Source organism: Psammomys obesus, unplaced genomic scaffold (assembly GCF_907164565.1).
Source record: "Psammomys obesus unplaced genomic scaffold, mPsaObe1.curated_primary_1811, whole genome shotgun sequence".
Classification (NCBI taxonomy): Eukaryota; Metazoa; Chordata; class Mammalia; order Rodentia; family Muridae; genus Psammomys; species Psammomys obesus.
In genome coordinates this window covers 32,398,272-32,420,427 of record NW_026585644.1, presented here as the reverse complement: position 1 = coordinate 32,420,427, position 22,156 = coordinate 32,398,272, and the positions used below count along the sequence as shown (strand labels likewise).

The following is a 22,156-nucleotide window of genomic DNA, read 5'->3' as shown; positions in this document are numbered from 1 at the left end:
TGTCTATTTTATTTTTTAAGAGATTACTTAAAATTAACTTATATGGTAGATGTAAAAAGTACCATGGGAAAAAGAAATCAAGAAAGGTGTGGAAGGATATATATATATTTTTTTTTCACTTAATTTTTTTCTAAAGAGCACTTGGGGACATTTTCAATGAGAAGACTTTTGAGAGAGGATATGAAAGGGGTGACAGAGTGGGCACAGACAGTGGGTACCTAGGGAGAAAACATCAGATGGATGGAAAATCTAGCCTGAACAAGTGCCCAGTGTGCCTGTGGTAGTAGGGGCAGGTAGCATGAAGAAGCAAGGACGAGAAACACAATGATATAGTGAAGATTTTTCTAAGCACTCTGTTTTAACTTCTAAAAGTTACATTTTTCAATGGTGCAATTTCTCCTCTATCCAAGGGACTGGCGTTAGCATTGCTGCTGCCTCTCACTTCTCTCTGTGTGCCCTGCATTTTCCTTCTTTCTGCCTTTCTTTTTGTAACTTCTGGCTTTCCTGAGATGCCTGTGGCTTTTGTTCACGTGAGACATGCAAAAATGCCACCTGGCAACCCTGAGAGCCTAGAACGGGATCACGACAAACGTGTCTTCCCTGGGACTGCTCAGTTTCCTCAGAAGGATCCCACGATCTCTGGCTTCAGATATAAGAGCAAGCTGCTGTTTGCAGGCTTCTGGTTTCTCCTCTTTGCTAAATCATTTGTCACTAGACTACTTTGCAGTTTCTGAAGTCTTTAAATCATGCACCTTGAGTCATTTTAATACTAGTTGTCTGCAGTCTTTTCACACTGCTGTTATTCTTGTGAAGGTCTGGGGGTTTGTGCTCCTACTCACCACAGATGATTCCCTCGTACATAACGTTAAGTGTCAGCTCACTCACCTGAAAATTCTATAGCACTCCACAAGTACAAGTGTACCCCCAAAGTGATTTATCTTTGTTTCTGGCAGGCAACCCAAGGGATTAGTGGTGTTGGGTTCCCAGTAAGTACAGGTGCTATAAATATGAACCTCAAAAAATACAATGGGATTCCTCCCCCAACCCAGAGGACTGTTTCCCCCACAGAGCCAGGCAGAGGCAAGCTTCCTCGGACAAGCCAGATTTTCATCAAGAAATTACTGTACTTTAACTGGATGCCAGGGCCTCAGGTCCTACCACAACTTGTGTTTCCTGCTTAAGGCCCTACGACATTGGGCTCCAAAACCTCCTGGTCTTGCTTAATTACTTCAGTAGTTGTCAAGTTTACTTAGTAAGCTACTTTGGGATACCAAGAAATGTTCTTTGACTCAATAAAATAAAAATCATCTAAACAAAAACATTGAAAGCAACACAGGCTCTTAATGATGGAAGAGTAGAAGAGTATGCTATAAATATCACAGCAGCCAAGAACATGGTCTTTAATTTTATTTTTACCTTGCTCCATTCTCTTCATTAGCTGTATCTGATCTACTGTTTTCTTCAAAATCTTGCATTTATCTGGTTTTACACTCAAGCTGTCAATGTCACTGATGTTGGCAGACAGTAATTCAGCTAGTTCTTCTAAATACTTATTTTCTTGCTCCCTGCGCCTCTTCTCAGTACTGTTACGTCAAAAAAAAAAAAAAAAAATCCAGTTAGCATGCACTTATACCATGTTACTTCCTTCTCTGATCAAACATATTAATGTTTACACATTTGAAGGAAATCTTGTTTTTCTTAAAGTATAGAAGCAGATTTAAGAATCAAATTGAAATCACACCTAAAACTCAGACACTACAAAATACTCAAGTACACAAAATAATTCTGGCCAAAATATATAGAAAGTGACTGCTATGACAGATGGGTTTGTCAAGGACATATAGACTTCAAACATTTTCAGATAACCAATGGCCACTAGATATTAAAGGCAGATGGACTTCTTGTGCTTGGTTCTTCTGCGCATTTGAGGTAAAATTGGAATTTTCAAGGAATTTCCCTACAGTTTAAGCAGCACTAATGATTGGAGTTCAGATGAATTGTAATGAGGGCTCTGAGAAGCCCTTCATTCTTATTCTGATAGGAACATTAGTTGCTACCCATGAAAAAGAAGCTGTTCAAAAGGACACTCTAAAAAGTAACTCAACTACAGAAAGAGTGGAGAACAGTGGGTTATGGCTTCCTTCTAAATATAACAGAAAATGAAATCTACATGTAAGTTCTTGTCAACATTAAAACCAAGGCAAACATGATCACCTTAAAGCAGAAAAACAAAAAAAACAGAGCATCAAGTCACAGACAGATAACACTTTTTAAAAAGTCTACTGAATGTATGAAATGATTACTGTTAATTTTTGCTTTTTAATCTTTCCCCCTAATTTATTTTACCAAGTTCCTAGCAACTTGATTTAGGAAATGCATTCAAAGATGGTAAAATATTACTCTGAAACTTTCCATTATCCAAACAGAAAAAAACTGTTTATGACAAGCTTTGTTTTACAAACAGCAGTTAAAATCATTTAGCTGTACATAAAAGTGGTAGAAAAAAAGAGGTGAGAGGAGAGAAAAATCAGTTGCTAAAAACCTTACAATAAACATAAATTTAAAAGTCCTTTCCTTTTCTTAAACATCTCTAAGACTTTAAAAGCAAAGGCAGTTATGTGGCACAGTGAAGGAGCCCAGCCATTTGCTGTAAAACACAGTGCTAACAAATGGTGCATATCCCCAAACACAATCAGACTTAAAACTCTAACAACCGTGCATTCTGTCTTTATCTGTTAAATCTTTCATTACTGAGGAATTATTTCCACTTTGCATAGTAAAACTCTATCTTAATAACTTAAACAGAACACAACAAGGCATCCCGACAAACTTCACTCTGAGGTATTGAAGCAAAGCATGAATAAAATGAGGAACATATTTTCATATTCACAAGGGTTTATCTGTAACATTATAGTATTTGAGGACATGTGATTTTACCTTAGGAAACCTCATAGATAGCAGACACATTTAATAGATTCAGAATAGAGCAGGGGCTATTTAAACTTACAGGTCTAAGTTTCAATGGGGGTGATCAATTTAGATTTACTTGGTGGAACCCTGTCTCACTATGCAGTCTATTCTTGAACTGTGATCAGCTTCCATCTACCTTGAGAGTGCCAGGGTAACAGGTACGTGTTTTTATACTCAGCCACCAAGCATGTTTTTGCCATTAAGTTCTCTGTAATACTGAATCCCTGAAACCATTATGGAGTAAAAGAAACATGTCTCAGTACAGAGAAGAGAATGGAACAAGAAGCTACACATAGTAAGGAATAGCAGATGTCAATATAACGACTTAAGTTTAGAGGAGGGAAATAAAAATCATCTTTAAGTGAAGCACCCAATAACTACATAGAAAAAAAAAAACACAACAGACATGCTCAAAGTCAAAACTGAAGGACTGGAGAGTACAAAACCTCTATCTTAAACGGAAAAGGCCTCCTTCACTATTTTAGACTTTTTTCATTTGTTAAACCCACTTATTACTTTTTATGTGGCAGACATGCTAGTTAATGCTACCTGGAGCTAACTTCTCATGAGTACATTTGGCCTCACGATATTCTATGGTACAGTGCCAGTTCCAGGAGATCCCTGTGGATATCAAAATCTGAGCATCTGCAAACCCTCTACATAAAATTGCATAGCTGCATACCCTATGGAAATTCCTCTTCATACTTATAGCCATCTCTGTATTAGTTATAATACCTAATGCAATGCTGTATAGGTAGCCGGCATACTACATTTAGGCAACAACACTAACATGTTTGGTACAGATGCCATTTCTTTCTTTCTTTTTTTTTTTTTTTTCAGAATACTCTTGATCCTATGGATATAGAGGACTGCTGTGTCTTTCCTTAATTAATGTACTAGCAAACTCAATAACCGTTGCTAAATTTATCATATGACAGATAATCATGTGATGTTCCTAACACTCTGAAGTAAATTAGATGTAGCTCACACTTGAAAGAAAATAAAAGGAATCAGGCCATTGTAATACTTTATGACAAAATCAAATTCTGCAGAAGCACACAGAAACGGTATCTAAGCCCAGAGACAGAAGGTGGCAAAAGTTAGAGGTACAGGGGTCTTATTTTCTAGAGGGTAACTTGGCTTTATCATATAAAAGTGTTTTACACATTTTATTTTTTTCAATCCTCATGGACCTTAGGAGGCATATGTATAAAATAAGAGTGGAAATATGAAGTTCAAAACCTATGCATAACAAGTGAGCACGCTGAAGCACAGATGTATATGGACAAGAGTAAGTGTGGGCAGGATCACAGTGAGCTCACCATCCTGGTGCAGTATGGACAGCACTGCCTGAAGCCTCCAGTCACTGACTAGCTATCAAGCCCCAGACAGGAGAACAGCAGAACCTCTCTGCTTCAACCTCTTTGTCTGTACCACTGGGACAATGATATTAATTACCTCCTAGAGTTTGTGAGGATTAAAAAAGATAACATGTGTAAAATACATTGCTAAGTTCTTGGCATGTCCTAGTAGCTCAATAAATGACATCTAGTATGACTTTAATTACAAATGGGGCACCCTAAGAATTACTGGCATGAAAAGATCTGCAAGCTTCTTGAAGATAGCAAACCTGTCTCTCACTTCATTTATAGCCTTCAACAGCACACAGATGGTGCCAGTGAACAGTTAGCACTTGTTGAGTTATGCTGGAAATGCTCAAGAAGGATATAGCACCGCTAACCACCATTTAAAGTTAGTATCTTAATCTTCATTTTCTTAAGACAAATGAGGTATTGGAGAGATACAAGTTACCTCACCACAAAGAACTGTAACTGAGAAGCTGCTCTGTCTAGGGCTCTTTAGAGAGTGATATCTGGCTCTGCCACAGGGCTGGCAATACCTTGTGAGGCCTAACAGATGCTCTTTATGATTAATGAGCTCACAGTCTGTTTGGGGAGACAGCATATAATAAGACCAGAGGAAGTATTGCAAGGTGGCATTAATACAAAAGCAGTTTCAAAGTAATAAATTCCTAATTTTCCATATCAAAGATATTGCTTTATTAAAACTGAAGCCCATACATATAAACCTGAAGGAGTAGGTGCTTTCAAATATCTTTCAAGCAAACATCAAGATAATTATCTCAAAACATCCAAAGAGGAGAGAAAGAATACATAAAAATTTTGGTATTTGTAATGATGTTATCATGTACAGACACACATACATACACAGAACAAAAACAAAGGCAATTTACGAATAAACTATTACAAAAAAAGAAGATTGTTCAGCCTAAGAGGCAGATGTGCTATTGATGCCCACAGTTGTTAGCTTTCATATACATTAATAACTACCAATTAAAAAATACAATATGGGCATGGGAGTACATCCTATAATTCCAGATCCCCTGAAGTTGATGTAGGAGCACTGGTTCAAGTTCAAGGACAGTATGGATTACAGAATGAAACCCTGCTCAAAACAACAACAAAAAAATTACAATAAAAGAAAAACTCAACTATAATAAAATATTAATATGGCAACATATTATCAATTTTATATAGTTATTATAAGTAGTTTTTTAGTCTCTATTCTTATATATTAAAGCTTTCCTCAAATGAGAAATTAAACATAATAGACAATAATTTTATTTATTTTTAAGTTTTCCTTTCAGAAAGACTGAATGTATATGCAGAAATAAACAACACACCAACTTTGACAACACATCTGGTTCACATCTTGGCATGAACCTTTATCTTAGCATCTGCATACATGTGCTTGAGCACTTAGGTGACTGTACTGTGAGAAATAGTCACTTTTCTTTTTCCAGCCTCTAGCCCTAGCATTCTTTTAAACCCTCTCTTTTCCTTCCCTGAGAAAAAAGGAGACAATTAACAGCAAAAATGCTGCTGCAGCTTTCCTCTGAAATCAGTGTCGTCAATTGGGGTGATTCTGCTTTTCCTGCCCCTGGGGAACATCCGGGAATGTTTACAGAGCATTTTTGTTATTACACTACTGGCATTTAGGTGCACAAGCAGTAACACTGCTAACCAGCCCTCAACACACAGGGCAGCCTCCGCAGCAAGTGATTTTCTGGTTCAAAATGTCACTGGTACAGAAACTGAAAAAAAAAAAAAAAATCTAGTTCCTAGAAGCCAAATGGAATAAAATCTGCACTTTCCTATTGTTAACTGAGAAAATGCTTTTACTGAGTGAGGTTCCTCCTTCATCTGGCACTTGTTAGGTTTCTCTTAGCACAAAATCTCTTTTCACTTGCTTAATATGGTTATTTTTAATAACACAGCAAGTAGTTAACGCCACAAATAATGGATTTTAGTATAAATATTATAATGTATTTCTTAGCTCCTAAGATAGCATTTAAAGTCCAATATAATTATTTATTCATTTGACAAGATTTCTTTTCCTTACTAGTTAAAAGCTACATATTGTGCTATGAACTAGGGATACAATGGGGAACATGAACAGATAAAGTCCCTCACCTTATAGCAGCCTACAGTCTGGCAAAGAAGCTAAGAATTCATGAAATGAGCATATCTTCTAGCAACAGCCTGTAGCTAGGAACCAAAGCCATAAAGATGTACAGATATATGAAAAGGGGAGGTTTGAGCTAATAGCTGTGGGAGGAAGAGAAGCTTCCCTTTAAGGAAGTAATGGCTAACACAGCATCTGCAACACAGCTAAAGATACATTGTGGAAATAAAGAGGATGCAAGTTGGAAGTAAGGAGAAACACATGCAAAGATCCCCTGGGTGGGGTGCAGAATGTGCTAAATAAGCCAAGGCAGGTGGCCACTCAACATGCAGTAGATGAAACAAAGCTCCCGAGTGTTGGAGAAGCGACAACAAAGCTCTCCCAGAGACAAGAGCTTCCTACCTTGATGCTAGTGTGTCACATGGTGATCCTTTTCTCTTATGTGAGTCTGGGTTCGCAGGGTCGGATGAACTGTCCCCAAGGCCACTCATGTTGATAAACTTCACACCTGAACAGGGAGGGTAAAAAAAAAACAAATTTCTCATGATCCTTCTAACCAAATAACATTAAAACAAAACAAAACAACCACAACAAAAAACCTCTAATAGTGGTGACTCAGTGACCACAGCCATCATAGAAACGCCAGCCTTTAACAAAACCACAGGCGACACCAGCTACTTGTCACTATACTTACTTTTCTAAGTCAGTAAAATAAAATTAACAATCCGCTATGAATTTGTAATCAATTAGGATAAAGATTTTCTTAGAGTAATTAAGTAGAAATATTTTTTTTTACCAGAAGAAAAATCACTTTCATGTTTAAATGTAAAAAACTGGACTCTGAAAAATATTTTTTTATTATTATTTAGACTTTACTTTGCAAAAAGGCTTACAGCAACTTTATTCATAAAGCTGGAGATTTTTTACTGATAGAAAATGAACACTATACATATGATTAAAGTGATAAGCTCGATTTGAAATTCTGAATTTACTTTTCCACTCTGAATTCCATAGTCCTAACCTCGTGTTTATATCATCCCGAGACCAAGATCAAATGTTTAGTCTATGTTAGGATCTTGGTATGGATGCCAGAGAACACAGAGTCATTCCCCCTAGCATGTCAGCCAGGTCTTCACATGTGCCAGTTACTGATCTGTCCACATCAACCGTTGCTTTCAGACCTAAGGAAACTCAGAACCCAATCCTTGACCTTAGAGTCATCACTCCCTTTTGGATTTCAATAATGCCAAATGCTACCCTTATCTTTTCTCCATTTACCCTCAAAAAGGGAGAGGAAGCTCATGAAATGAGAAAACTTGGAGTTCTTCCTTAAGTCCAAGTTACTAACAACACAGCATTGTGCATCAACAGTCAAGCCGGGGACACTCAAAGAACTGCTGAAACCTACGGCGACCTCTCACAGCCTGAACCCTTTCCCACTTCTCAAACTCACTCTTTTCATAGCTCTTCTGAAGGCCAAAAACTGTTGCCCTCTTCTCACTATATAAACCACCCTTACAATTTTAATCATGAGATTACTTCATTCGGACAAGAGGGAACATTTCTAATTTCTTCATGTTAGAAATACAGTTTTGAAACTATCCAACACTCCAAGTATTCTCTGTTCTTTGAACAGGGTTGTTATACGTCTCAGCCTAGCCTGGAATTAACAATAATGCAGCCAAAGCTGGCCTCAAAGTCCAAGTCTTTGTACCCCACCCCTCTTGCAATCTTGCAATTTTTAATTTTTTCTTGTTTATTCACCATTTGTAATTGCTATCCATCTTCTGCCAATTATTTCTTAAGAGATTTTACACTGTCTCCTTCTTCAGTCTCAAATATAATTATGATCCTAGCTTAGAACCGAATATATCAAGGATTCTAGATTTATGTAAGTTTTGTTCTTGCTTCTCAGTTCTATTCACCCTCATTCTCATTTCTGATCTGTTACATAAATAGCAGCAAAAGCACTCTTGCCCTGATGTCATTTCCAAGATACTATTTGTTTTGTTTTTCATAAAAGTCCCCATTACTGAAGCATGATGAAAAAAGTGATCAAAAAAAAAAAAAAAAAAAAAAAAAAGCAAGGAACAGAAAAACCTCATTTAATTTACAGTTTGGCCACTAGCTGCCTTCCTTGGTCTAACTACATAATGTCTCTTTAAACATATTATGTTTTTTGTTTGTTTGTTCTGTGCTTTGAGTCATTTTAGCCTCTTGTCTTATATCCTACATGCAAGAACCTACTAGGATCTGTTTTCATTTCCTAAATACACCTCCCGTTCATATTTTCCTTTGCCATTATGTGGAGCTCAGGTCATCATCTATTGAACTACAGAAATAGTATTTTAAATGAGGTGCATAGGGGGAGAAGAAGGCGGATGGGTGGGACTGGGAGGAGACAGGGGGAGGGGCTACAGCGGGATACAAAGTGAATAAATTATAATAATTAATTAATTAAAAGTGGATATTAGACATATAATATAGGATAAACCTACTGAAATCTGTACACCTAAAGAAACTAATCAAGAAGGAGGACTCCGGCTAAAATGCTCAATCCCCATTCAGAAAGGCAAAGAGGATGGACATTAGAAAAAGGAGAAAACAGGGAACTGGACAGGAGCCTGCCACAGAGGGTCTCTGAAAGGCTCTACCCTGCAGGGTATCAAAGCAGATGGCCAACCTTTGGGCAGAGTACAGAAAAATCTTATGAAAGAAGTACGGAATAATAAGACCTGGAGAGGACAGGAGCTACACAAGGAGAGCAACAGAACCAAAAAATCTGGGCACAGGGGTCTTTTTTGAGACTGATACTCCAACCAAGGACCATTCATGGAGATAACCTAGAACCCCAGCACAGATGTAGCCCATGGCAGTTCAGTGTCCAAGTGGCTTCCATAGTAATGGGAACAGGGACTGTCTCTGACATGAACTGATCGGCCTGCTCTTTGATCACCTGCCCCTGAGGGGGGAGCCTTACCAGGCCACAGAGGAAGACAATGCAGCCAGTTCTGATGAGACCTGATAGACTAGGATCAGAAGGAAGGAGAGGAAGACCTCCCCTAACAGTGGACTTGGGGAGGGGCATGCGTGAAGAAGGGGGAGGGAGGGTGGGATTGGGAGGGGAGGAAGGAGGGGTTTATGGGGGGATACAAAGTGAATAGATTGTAATTCATAAAAATTAAAATTAAAAATATTTTAAAAAATGGTCTATTTCCAACCTTGTCTTTCTTAAATGACCCACTGAACAGCCACCATATTACCTACCAAAGGCAAGTCTGAACATGTCTGAAACTCTTTACTCCACATATTACACAGTTTCACAATTCACCTAGTGTGTCAGGGCCTTATAAAACTTGGTGAATGAATAACTAAATCCTTTCCAATCAAGTGTTTTATACACACATATGTATTTGCACACGTACACACATACACACAGCTTCTGTTTTATTGTTGTTGTCGCTGTTGTTTTAGATACCACCTCAGACTGGACTTGCATATATAGAGATTGACCTGTCTCTGCCTCTGCCTAAGCGCTGGGATGTCTATATTATCTATATGGAAACAAATTATGTAATATATAAAATCTGCACATGTAAAATGTATTATAGATGCTAATATCAGTTGTTATCTTCAATAAAAATCAAAATAAAATTCTTGGCTATATGCTATGCTGCTAGCAAAGGTAACTTTAAGCAAAATTAGCTAAATTTTTAAAAATTGACGTTAGTATAGGGAGTAGTCCAATTTAATGAACACCTAACAATGAATTAGGCTCCATGCTTACAATAACTTCTCTGGATATCTAGCTGGGAATACAATTTATAAAATCATTATTCTCTTAGTTTCTTTTTATTTTGAGGGATAAATTCAAAATGATAAATTTTGAAAGTGATTTACATGGCATATTTAAGAAGCTAGTAAGTGCGCTGGAGAAAAATTAGGCAAAAATAGAGTTTAAACTGTATGGTTGTGAAGGGAAAGCTAGTATGGCAGGTGGGAAAGGTGAGCTGGAGGGAAGTGAAGGAAGCCTGATAGTGGCAATGGAGAAGATGAAGGCAGAGCAGAAGCTTTTTTCCTCCACTTGAGAAACAGTAATGAACCAGGACTGGGACAATGATGGAAGAGTAAAATATGAAGTCAGAGGATAACAGGAGGCAAAACCAGGTAAGGCCTCATCCAAGATAAGAAAAGACCCACAATGCTCTTGTTAACGTGCATTCTGTAACTGAATCTTAAAATAAAAATGTCAGTTATGTGGAAACTACACCATTCTAAACATGCCCCATCTATCTGCTCTCAGAAGCTCAGCAGGACTGGGCCTCACTAGGATGTAGGTGGGAGAATATCAGGTAAGACAGGTGTTATTAATAAAGTGATAATCTTTTTTTCAACCATGGAGAGTCAAAGAAGCAGAAGGTTAACCCAACATCACAGAAAATGCTGCTTCATTTTCACATGAACAAACATAGAACATTTAGATGCATTTATTAAGATGGACCTTAAGACAAGATGCCCAAGTTAAACATCTCCTAAATTTTTCTGAAATTCTGGAGCGGAGGCAGCAGACACAGCAGCAGTTGCCAAACAGGCACCCTACAATAATATGAGGAGTGTTCAAAGAATCATAAGAGAGACTCTACTAATCTGCTGAGGGTACATTCCTGCATTAAGCGTCTTATACTTACAAAACACAGCACACACTGTAATACAAAGCCTTCAGTGGGGACAAGCTTTCATATGCGAAATGACTTTATATTTGGTTGTTAGGAGATATACGTCAGGGCAATTAACAAAGCCAATTTACATACCACTTTTTAAGAAGACTGAACGTGTCTAAGTAAAAGCACTCTGTTGATTTAAAGAGTTGCTAAATGATACTCAATCTCATGCAGTTTCTACAGAGGAATTCCAATGATTATATCTATCTCTGGTCAAATGCGCCAGACTAAACTAAATAGGTGGAGGCACAGAAAATAGGAAGGTACTCTTAAATTGAGTTAATTTTTCTACAAATTTATCATTTGTCTCTCAGATTGAGCATAAAACTGCATAACTTAAAAAATCAGCATCAACTAGTTAACAAACAACTCTAAGTGTCCTTTGCTCAGAAAACAAGTGGCATAGAAAAAAAATACATAAGACCCCCCCATATAAGGAACAAGCATGTCAGAGTGCTCCTACACTGGCTAACTTCTATGAAGAAATGGTTCCCAAGCTAGAATCCCCAGATACCTCACATTCTCTACAAACATTGAAACATTTCTCATGTGGCAAACAGAGGATGGGGACTTTAGAATAGACACTGCCCTTTCATGGCTGATTGAAACCCCATTGTTGGTTTAACCATTCATCAGCTGGTAAACATTTAAGTTATTTCCACTTCTGAGGTATTATCAATAATATTGCTATAAAATTTATGTATAAGCATTTGTGTATATAAGTTTTAATTATCTTGAGTGTAAAACTGGGAAGAGAACTGCCATGTCATATAGTAATTAACTCTTTCTGGGGAAATGCTAAATTTAAGGTAACAACACATAAGGATTGTTACCTTATGTATTCAATATCCTGGTCAAAAGCAGTTCTCCTCTATAAAAAAACCCATCCCAGTGGGTATAAATAGTATTTCATACAGCTTTGATTTATGTTTCCTTAATTGCTAATGACTGAGAATCTTCTCATGTACTTGCGGGTCTCCTTGTATCTTCAATAGAAACATGTCTCATTAAAGCCTTTACTTTTTGTTTTGTGTTTTCGAGACAGGGTTTCTCTGTGTAGCCTTGGCTGTTCTGGACTCGCTTTGTACACCAGACTGGCCTCAAACTTACAGAGATATGCCTACCTCTGCCTCCCTGAGTGTTGGGATTACAGGCTTGCGCCACTGCGCCTAGCTGCCTTTACTTATTTTTTAATAAATTTTACTGTGGTTAAATATTTACTGTGCACATTTAAGTTTGATGTTATCAGACACAAATAGAGAGTAAACTTGTTATCACTGTGAAGCAAATTAACACCCATGATCCCACAGAAACATTTTCACTGCTGCAGGAGCACTTAGCATTTACTCAAGTGCTAAGCACAATACACTGCTATTAGCCCCGTCACCTGTCACTAAAAGATTTTTAGACTTGTCTGTTCAATTGAGAGTCTTGCCTTTGTCTTTTGTTTATTCTAAACACACTGCTCATCTGCCAACACTTTCACTTAGGGATATTAGTGCTTCTTTTACAAAAGCCTAGAAGCTTCCCAGAACAAGCATAAACTTCCATTAAAAGAATAACGCTCAACAGGTAATCGTGTTTCCTCCACACCTTTATAGTGACAAAGTTCTTAAACTCTTCCTACCTGGGAGACTTCTTTGCTCATAATGAGTCCTCAGCAGATATGGTTGAATCAGCTGCTCCGGAGGGTAGCTTCTGAGGGAGTGGAGTGATGCAGTGCTGTCCAGAGAGGGCTCCAGTCGATTTGCTCTTCCCTCACTTAAAGTCAGTTACACAAACAACTAAAATAAGTAAGAAGAAAACAAGCAAATGGGAGGTTAAATAGCCATTTCATTCTTCAAGAAATAATAAAGGTCAGAAATAGTTGGAAATAAAAGAAATGCAATTTTCAAGTTAAATGAAAAAATATTTCCAAAATGCAATGGGTGAAGATCTGAATTTACAGGCAAAGACCTTCCTGGTGATGTTACCTGAGACAGCTTCCGCTAAGGTAATGCATAATTACATTCTGTTCAACTTCTGAGACCCACCGAGAAGCCTCTAAAAACCCATTTCTGGCAGCATTTACATGCTTATCCTTGTTACCTATAAATTATAGTTTCAGGTTTTCAATTATTTTATTCTTTCAATTTATATAATATTCTTCCTATACAAATTATTACAATACTTTACTTTCAAATTTTTTGCTGGAAAAGCTTACAGGCTTTTATATTTAAAGTTAGTTGAGCTCTGGTTCCAACAATAATAGATTGACTTGTACTGTATTAATCTGCTCAGATAAGAATTATAAACTGTAGACAAAATATAAAAATAACTGTTTGAAGACACTGGAAAATGATGAAAGCAGACTCAAATCATAGATCTGACTGTTGTTCAAAGAAGAAAGCATACTAGGTGAAGCACATGCTTAGAAGATTTTCTCTTAGGAACTTCTTCAAGACTTCCCTTAAGTGCTGGGAAGCTGGACCTAAAGAAAAAAAAATCACATCTGATAGGCTTTAGTCATTAGTGAAAGCAGATCAGAGCTAACAGAAAACTTCAAGTTGGTTGACAGAATCATCTACACCCCAAATGCTTAAACTGTGGCAAGCAACTCCATATTCATGACACTGAATGTGGAAACCACAGAAATTTTGACAACAGCAAAAGGTTTCTGTATACTCCAGGACCAAAATCTAATTTGAAATTAAATGCATAACTTGTCTGAAATGTATCTGGCAGTGCTCACTCATGTCGCACCTCGTGACGTCACTGTAACCTGGGTTCTGAACACACAGCATGCATGCTCTGCACCACACGTACTTGCACACCACAAAAATGCTAACACCTCATCTCAGACTTCAGACATCACACACTATGAATCGTGGTGTTTGACTGCACGCACAAACCTTCCAGCTCTTCGAGAATATAATTATTTAATTAAGAAAAACGAAGATGGCATTTTCCAATGGTCATTCTTCAGCATTTAAGTATTATCTTTATATTACTGTTGTATTATTAGAAAAAAAATGACTTCAAAATGGCTGTTAAGTGGCTTGAGATTTTTTAACAGTTATTTTTATTTTATTTTATGTGTGTGTGTGTGTTCTCACTGAGGCCAGAAGATAGTGTCAGGTCCCCAGGAACTGCAGTTACAGGCATTTGTGAACCACTTGCTATGAGTATTGAGAACCAAACTGCGTCTTTGGGAAGAGCAGCAAATGCTTTTGACTGTTGACTCCTTTTCCCAGCTCCTTCAATTTTTTTTTAAAGATAATGAAATGACTTTGGCTTAGGCTGGGTTAGAGTTTCTAGCAGTGTCTGAAGTGGTCCTAAATATGTTTTGCCATTTTGTACTATACAGTTATGTGAAGCAGCTTTCTCAGCACTGACAACTAAAAAAAAAAAAAAAAAAAAAAATCAAAATACTGCTCAATTCTGAAAACCGCCAAAGACGCTCTCATCCTGTGGCATCAAACATTCAATCAGGATTTCATCATTTAATCTTTTAAAAAGGTTTGTTTTATTTTATGTGCTTTGTCTGCATGTACACATGTGTAGCGCATGTTGCCTTGTGCCTGTGAAGGTGTTGGATCACCTGGTGTGAGGTAAACAGGTAAACAAAGAAACAACACCCTGACCTTGACTTGATCCCAAGCCTAAGACCAGGACCAAGAAACCGAATCCCACCAATCCCTGAGTTTGCCATAGAATCTCACTAATCCCTTAGCACAAAATTCCACCAATCCCTGAGCTTCAGGATCAGGCCACAGAATCCTACCAATTTCTGAGCTTGCCCCCATATCAGGCACATTATCCCTCCAATCCCAGGCCACCTTGGAAATCTCTGCCCACAGAAACCCTATATAAACCCTGCCTTCTGCTCCCTTCCCTGCTGCTTTTCACCTTAGCAGAGGCAGCCACCTTTCTGGGTTTTTCTCTCCCAATAAATCTCTTGTGTGAGGTTTCTTGTCGGTGTGATTCTGGTATTCCTTGGCTCCTGAGTGCCAGGATACCTTTCTCCTCGAGCTGTAATACTTATACTGATGCTGTGACTCAGATAGGCTCTCCTGGTGCCTGTGCTCCACCTTGGGGTCTAAGCTGCACTGGGAACCTATCCCTCATCTCTGGTCAATCTGCAACGGATTCACCCTCCAGCTCACCAATAGCTCTGCACCCCATCCAGCAGCAGCAATTAGGTATGTTTCCCCTTTGGTTGGTGTAAATGTTTCCCTGAGTCCAGGGAAGTGACTGTTGAGTGCCCAGCACCCCTCTAGGAACCCTGGCCACATTCTTTAGGGACTCCAGCTGAAGCCTTACTCTAAGTGTGCTCAGTAAGTGGTATGACTCCTACAGTGAGACAGCAATAACTGTGGCACACGAAAAACAAGAAAAATGAAGAATGTTCATTGCAATGATTTTTATAATTGTAAAAATGGAAACAGCACAAATGTCTACCAACAGTAGAATGGGTTAGTAAATTCTAATATACTGTTACAGTGAAACCTCACAGTGATATAAATGAAGAGAATCTCAACTATTAAACATCTGTTTATGGGCACCCAAACTCCTTTCTTGTGACTCAGGGAGTGTAGGAATAGAATTAAAGTATCGATTCAGGAGTCCGACTCTATTATATACTTTCTGGCCTCATACTTTTCATCTTAGATAATAGACTTATACTTAGCCAAGAAGGACAGGAGAGGAAACACTATCCTTTAAAATGACTTAAGACAGTATGTGGCACAGGATGAACCTGGTGAAAGTGATTATTAAGTATACCTTGGCCAACTAAGTTTAACCTTCTACTTGGCAGCCACCTTCCCATAAATGATGCAGACCTGTGTGTGCATGCTGTGTCGTCTGTGTCTGGTGTATGTAAATGAGTGTGTGCACACAGGAGAATGTCAGATGCTTTCTACTTTATTGCCTCTAGGGAGGTCCTTTACAGAGCCAGAAGCTCACCATGTTTCCTTGTCTAGTCGGTGACCTTAGGCTGCACCAATCTCTGGTCCCACAATGCTGGGGATGCAGATACTGGCAGCCATGGCTGGCTGGCTTTCTTTTCTTCTTTCAACATGGGTGCTAGGAAGTCAAACATGCAGATCCTTCCATGCTTAGTCATTCTTACCCACTGTGTGTGTGTGTGTGTGTGTGTGTGTGTGTGTGTGTGTGTGTGTTGTGACCATGCATGCAGGCTACAGCTTACATATAGAGATTCCTACCCAGGGAATCCCAGGGATCAAACTCTGATAGGCTTGGAGGTATGCACCTTCACCAGCAAAGCCACCCTGCCATTCCTTCTGTTGTTTTTTTTTTTTAAGTTTAAAACTTAGTTTAAAACTAACTTTTCATTAAATTATTTTTTATTTTAAAAATTTATTTATTTATTACAATTTATTCACATTGTATCCCCACTGTAGTTCCTTCCCTCGTCTCCTCCCAATCCCACTCCTCTTCCTTCTTCTTCCCCTATGCCCCTTTCCCTTGTTCCTTGATAGGGGAGGTCCTCCTCCCCTTCTATCTGACCCTAGCCTATCAGGTCTCATCAGGCTGGCTGTATAATCTTCCTCTGTGGCCTGGCAAGGCTGCACCCCCCCCAGGGGGGAGCTGATCAAAGAACAGGCCACTGAGATCATGTCAGAGAGAGCCTCTGTCCAACTTACTGGGAACCCACTTAGAAACCGAGCAGTCTGTGGATTTCCTCTGAGCAGGGGGTCTAGGTCCTCTTTATGCATGGCTCTTGGTTGGAATATTGGTCTCTGCATGTCAGTCTGGACCCAGGTTTTGCAGGTCTCCTCGTGGTGTTTCTGTCCTCTCCAGGTCTTTCTACCTCTCCCTTCTTCCATAAGGTTTCTGGCACTCTGCCCAAAGTTTGGCTATAAGACTCAGTATTTCCTTCAATAACCTGGTGGGTAGAGTCTTTCAGAGGTCCCCCATGAAAGGCTCCTGTCCTGTTCCTTATCTTCTCCTACTTCCAATGTCTATCTTGTTTGACCTTCTGAGTGAGGTTTCAACCTCTTCCCTAGGGTCTTCCTTGTTGTTTAGTTTCTCTAGGGCTAAGATTTTATTATGTTTATACTGTATTATATGGCTAATATCCACTTATAAGTGAGTATATACCATATGTGTCTTTCTGCTTTTGGGTTACCTCACTCAGGATGATCTTTTCTAGATCCCACCATTTGCCTGCAAATTTCATGATTTCCTTGTTTTTAATTGCTGAGTAGTATTCCATTGTGTAAATGTACCACACTTTTTGCATCCATTCCTCCATTAAGGGACATCTAGGCTGTTTCCAGATTCTGGCTATTACAAATAAAGCTTCTATAAAGTGGCCGGATACAAAATTAACTAAAAAAAAAAAAAAAAAAAAAATCAGCAGCCCTCCTGTATATGAAAGACAGAAAGGCTGAGAAAGAAATTAGGGAACTACACCCTTCACAATAGCCACAAATAACAACGTACCTTGGTGTGACTCTAATCCAGCAGGTGAAAGACCTGTTTGAAAAAAAATTCAAGTCTCTGACGAAAGAAATTGAAGAAGATATCAGAAGATGGAAAGATCTCCCATGCTCATGGATTAGTAGGATTAACATAGTGAAAATGGCCATCCTGCCAAAAGCAATCTACAGATTCAATGCAATTTCTGTCAAAGTACCAACACAATTCTTTACAAAACCTGAAACATCAATTCTCAATTTCATATGGAAAAACAAAAAAACAGAATTGCTAAAACAATCCTGTACAACAGATCATCTGGAGGTATCTCCATCCCAGATCTCAAGCTGTACAACAGAGCAATAGTAATAAAAATTGCATGGTACTGGCATAGAAACAGAATGGTGGATCAATGGAATTGAATAGAAGATCCAGAAATAAACCCATATACCTACCATACAATGGAAAAAAGATCACATCTTCAACAAATGATGCTGGTCTAACTGGAAGTCTACATGTAGAAAAATGCTTCTGTAAAGCAAAGGACACTGTCCTCAGAACAAAACGACAGCCTACAGATTGGGAAAAGATCTTCACCAACCCTATATCTGACAGAGGGCTAATATCCAGTATATATAAAGAACTAAAGAAGTTAAACAGCAAAAAATCAAGTAATCCAATTAAAAATCCAATTCTCTGTTTAGCTCTGGGGTACAGAGCTAAACAGAGAATTCCCTGCAGACGAATATTGAATGGCAGAGAAACACTTAAAGAAATGCTCAACCTCATTAGCCATCAGGGAAATGCAAATTGAAACAACCCTAAGATTTCACCTTACACCCATCAGAATAGCTAAGATCAAAAACTCAAGAGACAACACATGCTGGAGAGGTTGTGGAGAAAGGGGAACCCTCCTCCACTGCTGGTAGGAATGTAAACTTGTACAACCACTCTGGAAATCAATCTGGTGCTTCCTCAGACAACTAGGAATAGCACTTCCTCAAAATCCAGCTATACCACTCCTAGGCATATATCCAAAAGATTCTCAAGTACACAATATGGACATTTGCTCAAACATATTTATAGCAGCCTTATTTGTAATAGCCAGAAGCTGGAAACAGCCCAGATGTCCCTCAGTGAGGAATGGATGCACAAATTGTGGTATATCTACACAATGGAATATTACTCAGCAATAAAAAACAAGGAAATCATGAAATTTGCTGGTAAATGGTGGGATCTGGAAAAGGTCATCCTGAGTGAGCTAACCCAGAGGCAGAAAGATGCACACGGTGTATACTCACTCATATAGACATATAATATAAGATAAACCTACTAAAATCTGTACACCTAAAGAAACTAATCAAGAGGGAGGACTCTTGCTAAAATGCTCAATTCCTATCCAGAAAGGCAAAGAGGATAGACATCAGAAGAAGGAGAAAAGAGGGAACAAGTCAGGAGTCTGACACAGAGGACCTCTGAAAAGCTCTGCCCTGCAGACTATCAATGTAGATGCTGAGACTTATGAGCAACCTTTGGGCAGAGTGCAGGGAATCTTATGAAAGAAGTGGGAAACAGTAAGATCTGGAGAGGACAGGAACTCCACAAGGAGAGCAACAAAACCAAAAAATCTGAGCACAGGGGTCTTTCCTGAGACTGCTATTCCAACCAAGGACTGTACATGGAGATAACCTAAGACCCCTGCACAGATGTAGCCCATGGCAGTTCAGTATCCAAGTGGGTTCCATTGTAATAGGAACAGGGACTGTCTCTGACATGAACTGATTGGCCTGCTCTTTAATTACCTCCCCCTGAGAGGGAAGCAGCATTACCAGGCCACAGAAGAAGACAATGCAGCCACTCCTGATGAGACCTAATTGACTAGGATCAAAAAGAAGTAAAAGAAGACCTCCCCTATCAGTGGACTTGGGGAGGGGCTTGCGTGCAGAGGGGGAAGAAGGGAGGGATTGGGACAGGAGGAGGGAGGGAACCACGGGGTGGAGGATACAAAGTGAATAAAGTGTAATTAATAAAGAAAAAAAAAAAGATGATCAATCCTCACTCAGAAAGGCAAATGGGACAGACATCGGAAGGGAGAGGGCAGGAAACAGGACAGGAGCCTACCACAAAGGGCCTCTGAAGGTCTCTACCCGGCAGGGTATCAAAGCAGATGCTGAGACTAGTGGCTAAACTTTGGGCAGAGTGCAGGGGACCCAGGAGAGGGCTACAGCTGGGATAAAAAGTGAATAAAGTGTAATTAATTAAAAAATTAATTAATTAAGAAAGAAAGCTGTTATCAACATAGTTGAGCAAATGTCCTTATTGAATGATGGGGCATCTTTTGGGTATATGCCCAGGAGTGGTATAGCTGGATCTTGAGGTAGCAGTATTCCTAATTTTCTGAGAAAGTGTCACATCAGTGGGAATGTAAGCATGTACATTGGAAATTATTAAATTCTTTCATTCTACTTTTTATATGATCTTTTCCCCGTCATCCCTTCACAAAAGGATCATTATACCCCTGTAATTGCTGCAACCCAAAATGTAAATGGTATTATCCTCACATTTTCTTCTACTCTCTCATTACATAAATTCAAACAAACATTTAGTTCATCAAAAAAGAAGTCACAAGTGCACACACATACCATCTTATATCCTTCTACTGCTCATTCTCTTCCATGTGGTTCTGTCTCACTATAAAACTCCAAACTCCACTCCTGGTCCACCCTGGTCTTTCTCCCTCCTGCAAGGCCTTCATTCCAATATATACTCTGCTGTGAATGCTCCCATTGTTTCAAAATCACATTTTTTCATTTTCTTTTAAGAAACTAATTAATTTTTTATTAATTACAGTTTATTCACTTTGTATCCCAAGTGTGTCCCCTCCCTCGTCCCCTCCCAATACTACCTTCCCTCCCTCATCTCCTCCTATGCCCCTTCCCAAGTCCAATGGGCCACATCTGTGCAGGGGTTCTAGGTTATCTCCATGCATGGTCCCTGGTTGAAGTATCAGTCTCAGAAAAGACTGCCGGGCCCAGAATTTTTGGTTCTGTTGCTCTCCTTGTGGAGCTCCTGTTCCCTCCAGGTCTTTCATCTCCCCCTTATTTCATAAGATTCCCTGCACTTTGCCCAAAGTTTTAAATGTGCATCTTTGTTGTGTAATCATATTTACTGTTGTCTTTTGCAGTAAACCATAAACTCTCATGTGACTATTTTAAATCCGAGAACACGGAGAAGAAGGGAAACTAAGTAAGTCAGTAAAACTGCGCACAAGTCTCTACAACTTAAAGAAAGCCTACTTCTCAAGTTTCAACGTATATAATCTCTCTTCCCTCCCTTCTCCTTCTCTCCTTTTCCCAAAAGGTAAGAGAGAACACTTGGGTGTTGAGTCCATATTCAAATAACTGAAAACGAAACCTAACCCCAAACTGCAAGGACTTAGCTCTCTGCTAAACAACTCTCTACCAAATTAGAAAGCAGCAGGCAAGGACCACCCAAATCAGGCTAGTACACTATCATAAGACTAGCCCTGGTGGCTCACTTCTTTAGTCCCAGCACTCAGGAAGCAGAGGCAGGAGTATGTCTATGAGTTTGAGGCCACCTTGGTGTACACAGTAAGTTTCAGGGTACACAAGGTTACATAATGAGACCCCATCCCAAACGAAAACAAAACACCCCAAACATTGTTCAGATATCTTAATTCTCAATACAAGTTAGAAGCAATTTTATTAAATGCTAGAATGACAGAAGATTAAATCAACCAATCTAATAGTTAAAATTGGCATATATTTCTAGGATGTGTGTACAGTGTTGTTTTTCTTTATGTGGCCTATATCTACTCTACCATATTTTAATTGACAAAGCCAGTCTCCCATGCAAAGCTCCTCTTTGTACCTAAAGGTAGCAAATACTCTCAAAGCATAAAGCAATTTCTACCTATGTATTTCTAGTTCATTTCTCATGTATCTAAATTACAAATCACCTTTTGACATAGAGGTCTGATTACTCTATTTATTTAGAGGCTTTAGCAATTAACTCCATTCTTTATGGAATGAAAAGTTCCAGTCATGTAACAAGGTGTGTTACCATATGGTCACACATAACTGTCTGTCCTACACAACAACACGCACAGTCCTTGGGGGTGGGGGAAAGGATAATAAACAGAGGCCTGTCCTGTGGCCTTATGAAAATATGTGGTAAACATTAGAGAGGTATTTTTAAAACAAATTATATATTTAATTTACTAAGCATACATCCTTTCTTTGGTAAAGTATTTTAATCATCAAACATCCAAGAACTCAGTATATGGAAAGCACTGTATCAAATGCTGGGAATGCAGCAGTGGACAAGAGAAGCAAAGCCTCTACTCTCCTTTAACTTTAGACTGGGTGACTAAACAAAGTCTATAAGCAAAAGTCACATCTCAGCTGAGACCACATATAAAAGCTATTTTTAAATTTTCTATATTGGGGATTAGACCCAAATCCTCATACACACTGGGTAGGTGATCTACCAATCATACACACACACACACACACACACACACACACACACACACA

At 38.8% G+C, this 22,156-nt stretch overlaps 1 protein-coding gene across 9 annotated transcripts in view; it reads right to left on the bottom strand.

The window, feature by feature from the left end:
• Ncoa1 (nuclear receptor coactivator 1) overlaps positions 1 to 22,156 on the bottom strand; it is a 228,032-nt gene that overhangs the window by 81,411 nt on the left and 124,465 nt on the right. For 8 of the 9 annotated variants that reach the window (XM_055626162.1, XM_055626146.1, XM_055626187.1 and 5 more), the window contains 3 exons: positions 12,805 to 12,961; positions 6,859 to 6,964; positions 1,417 to 1,583 (listed from right to left, as the gene is read on the bottom strand). In XM_055626162.1, the coding sequence (XP_055482137.1) occupies positions 1,417 to 1,583; positions 6,859 to 6,947 (256 nt within the window). In that variant the 5' untranslated portion in view covers positions 6,948 to 6,964; positions 12,805 to 12,961. Of the gene's footprint in view, positions 1 to 1,416; positions 1,584 to 6,858; positions 6,965 to 12,804; positions 12,962 to 18,055; positions 18,109 to 22,156 lie in introns of those variants that run through there. The other variant, XM_055626170.1, reaches the window with a different exon arrangement.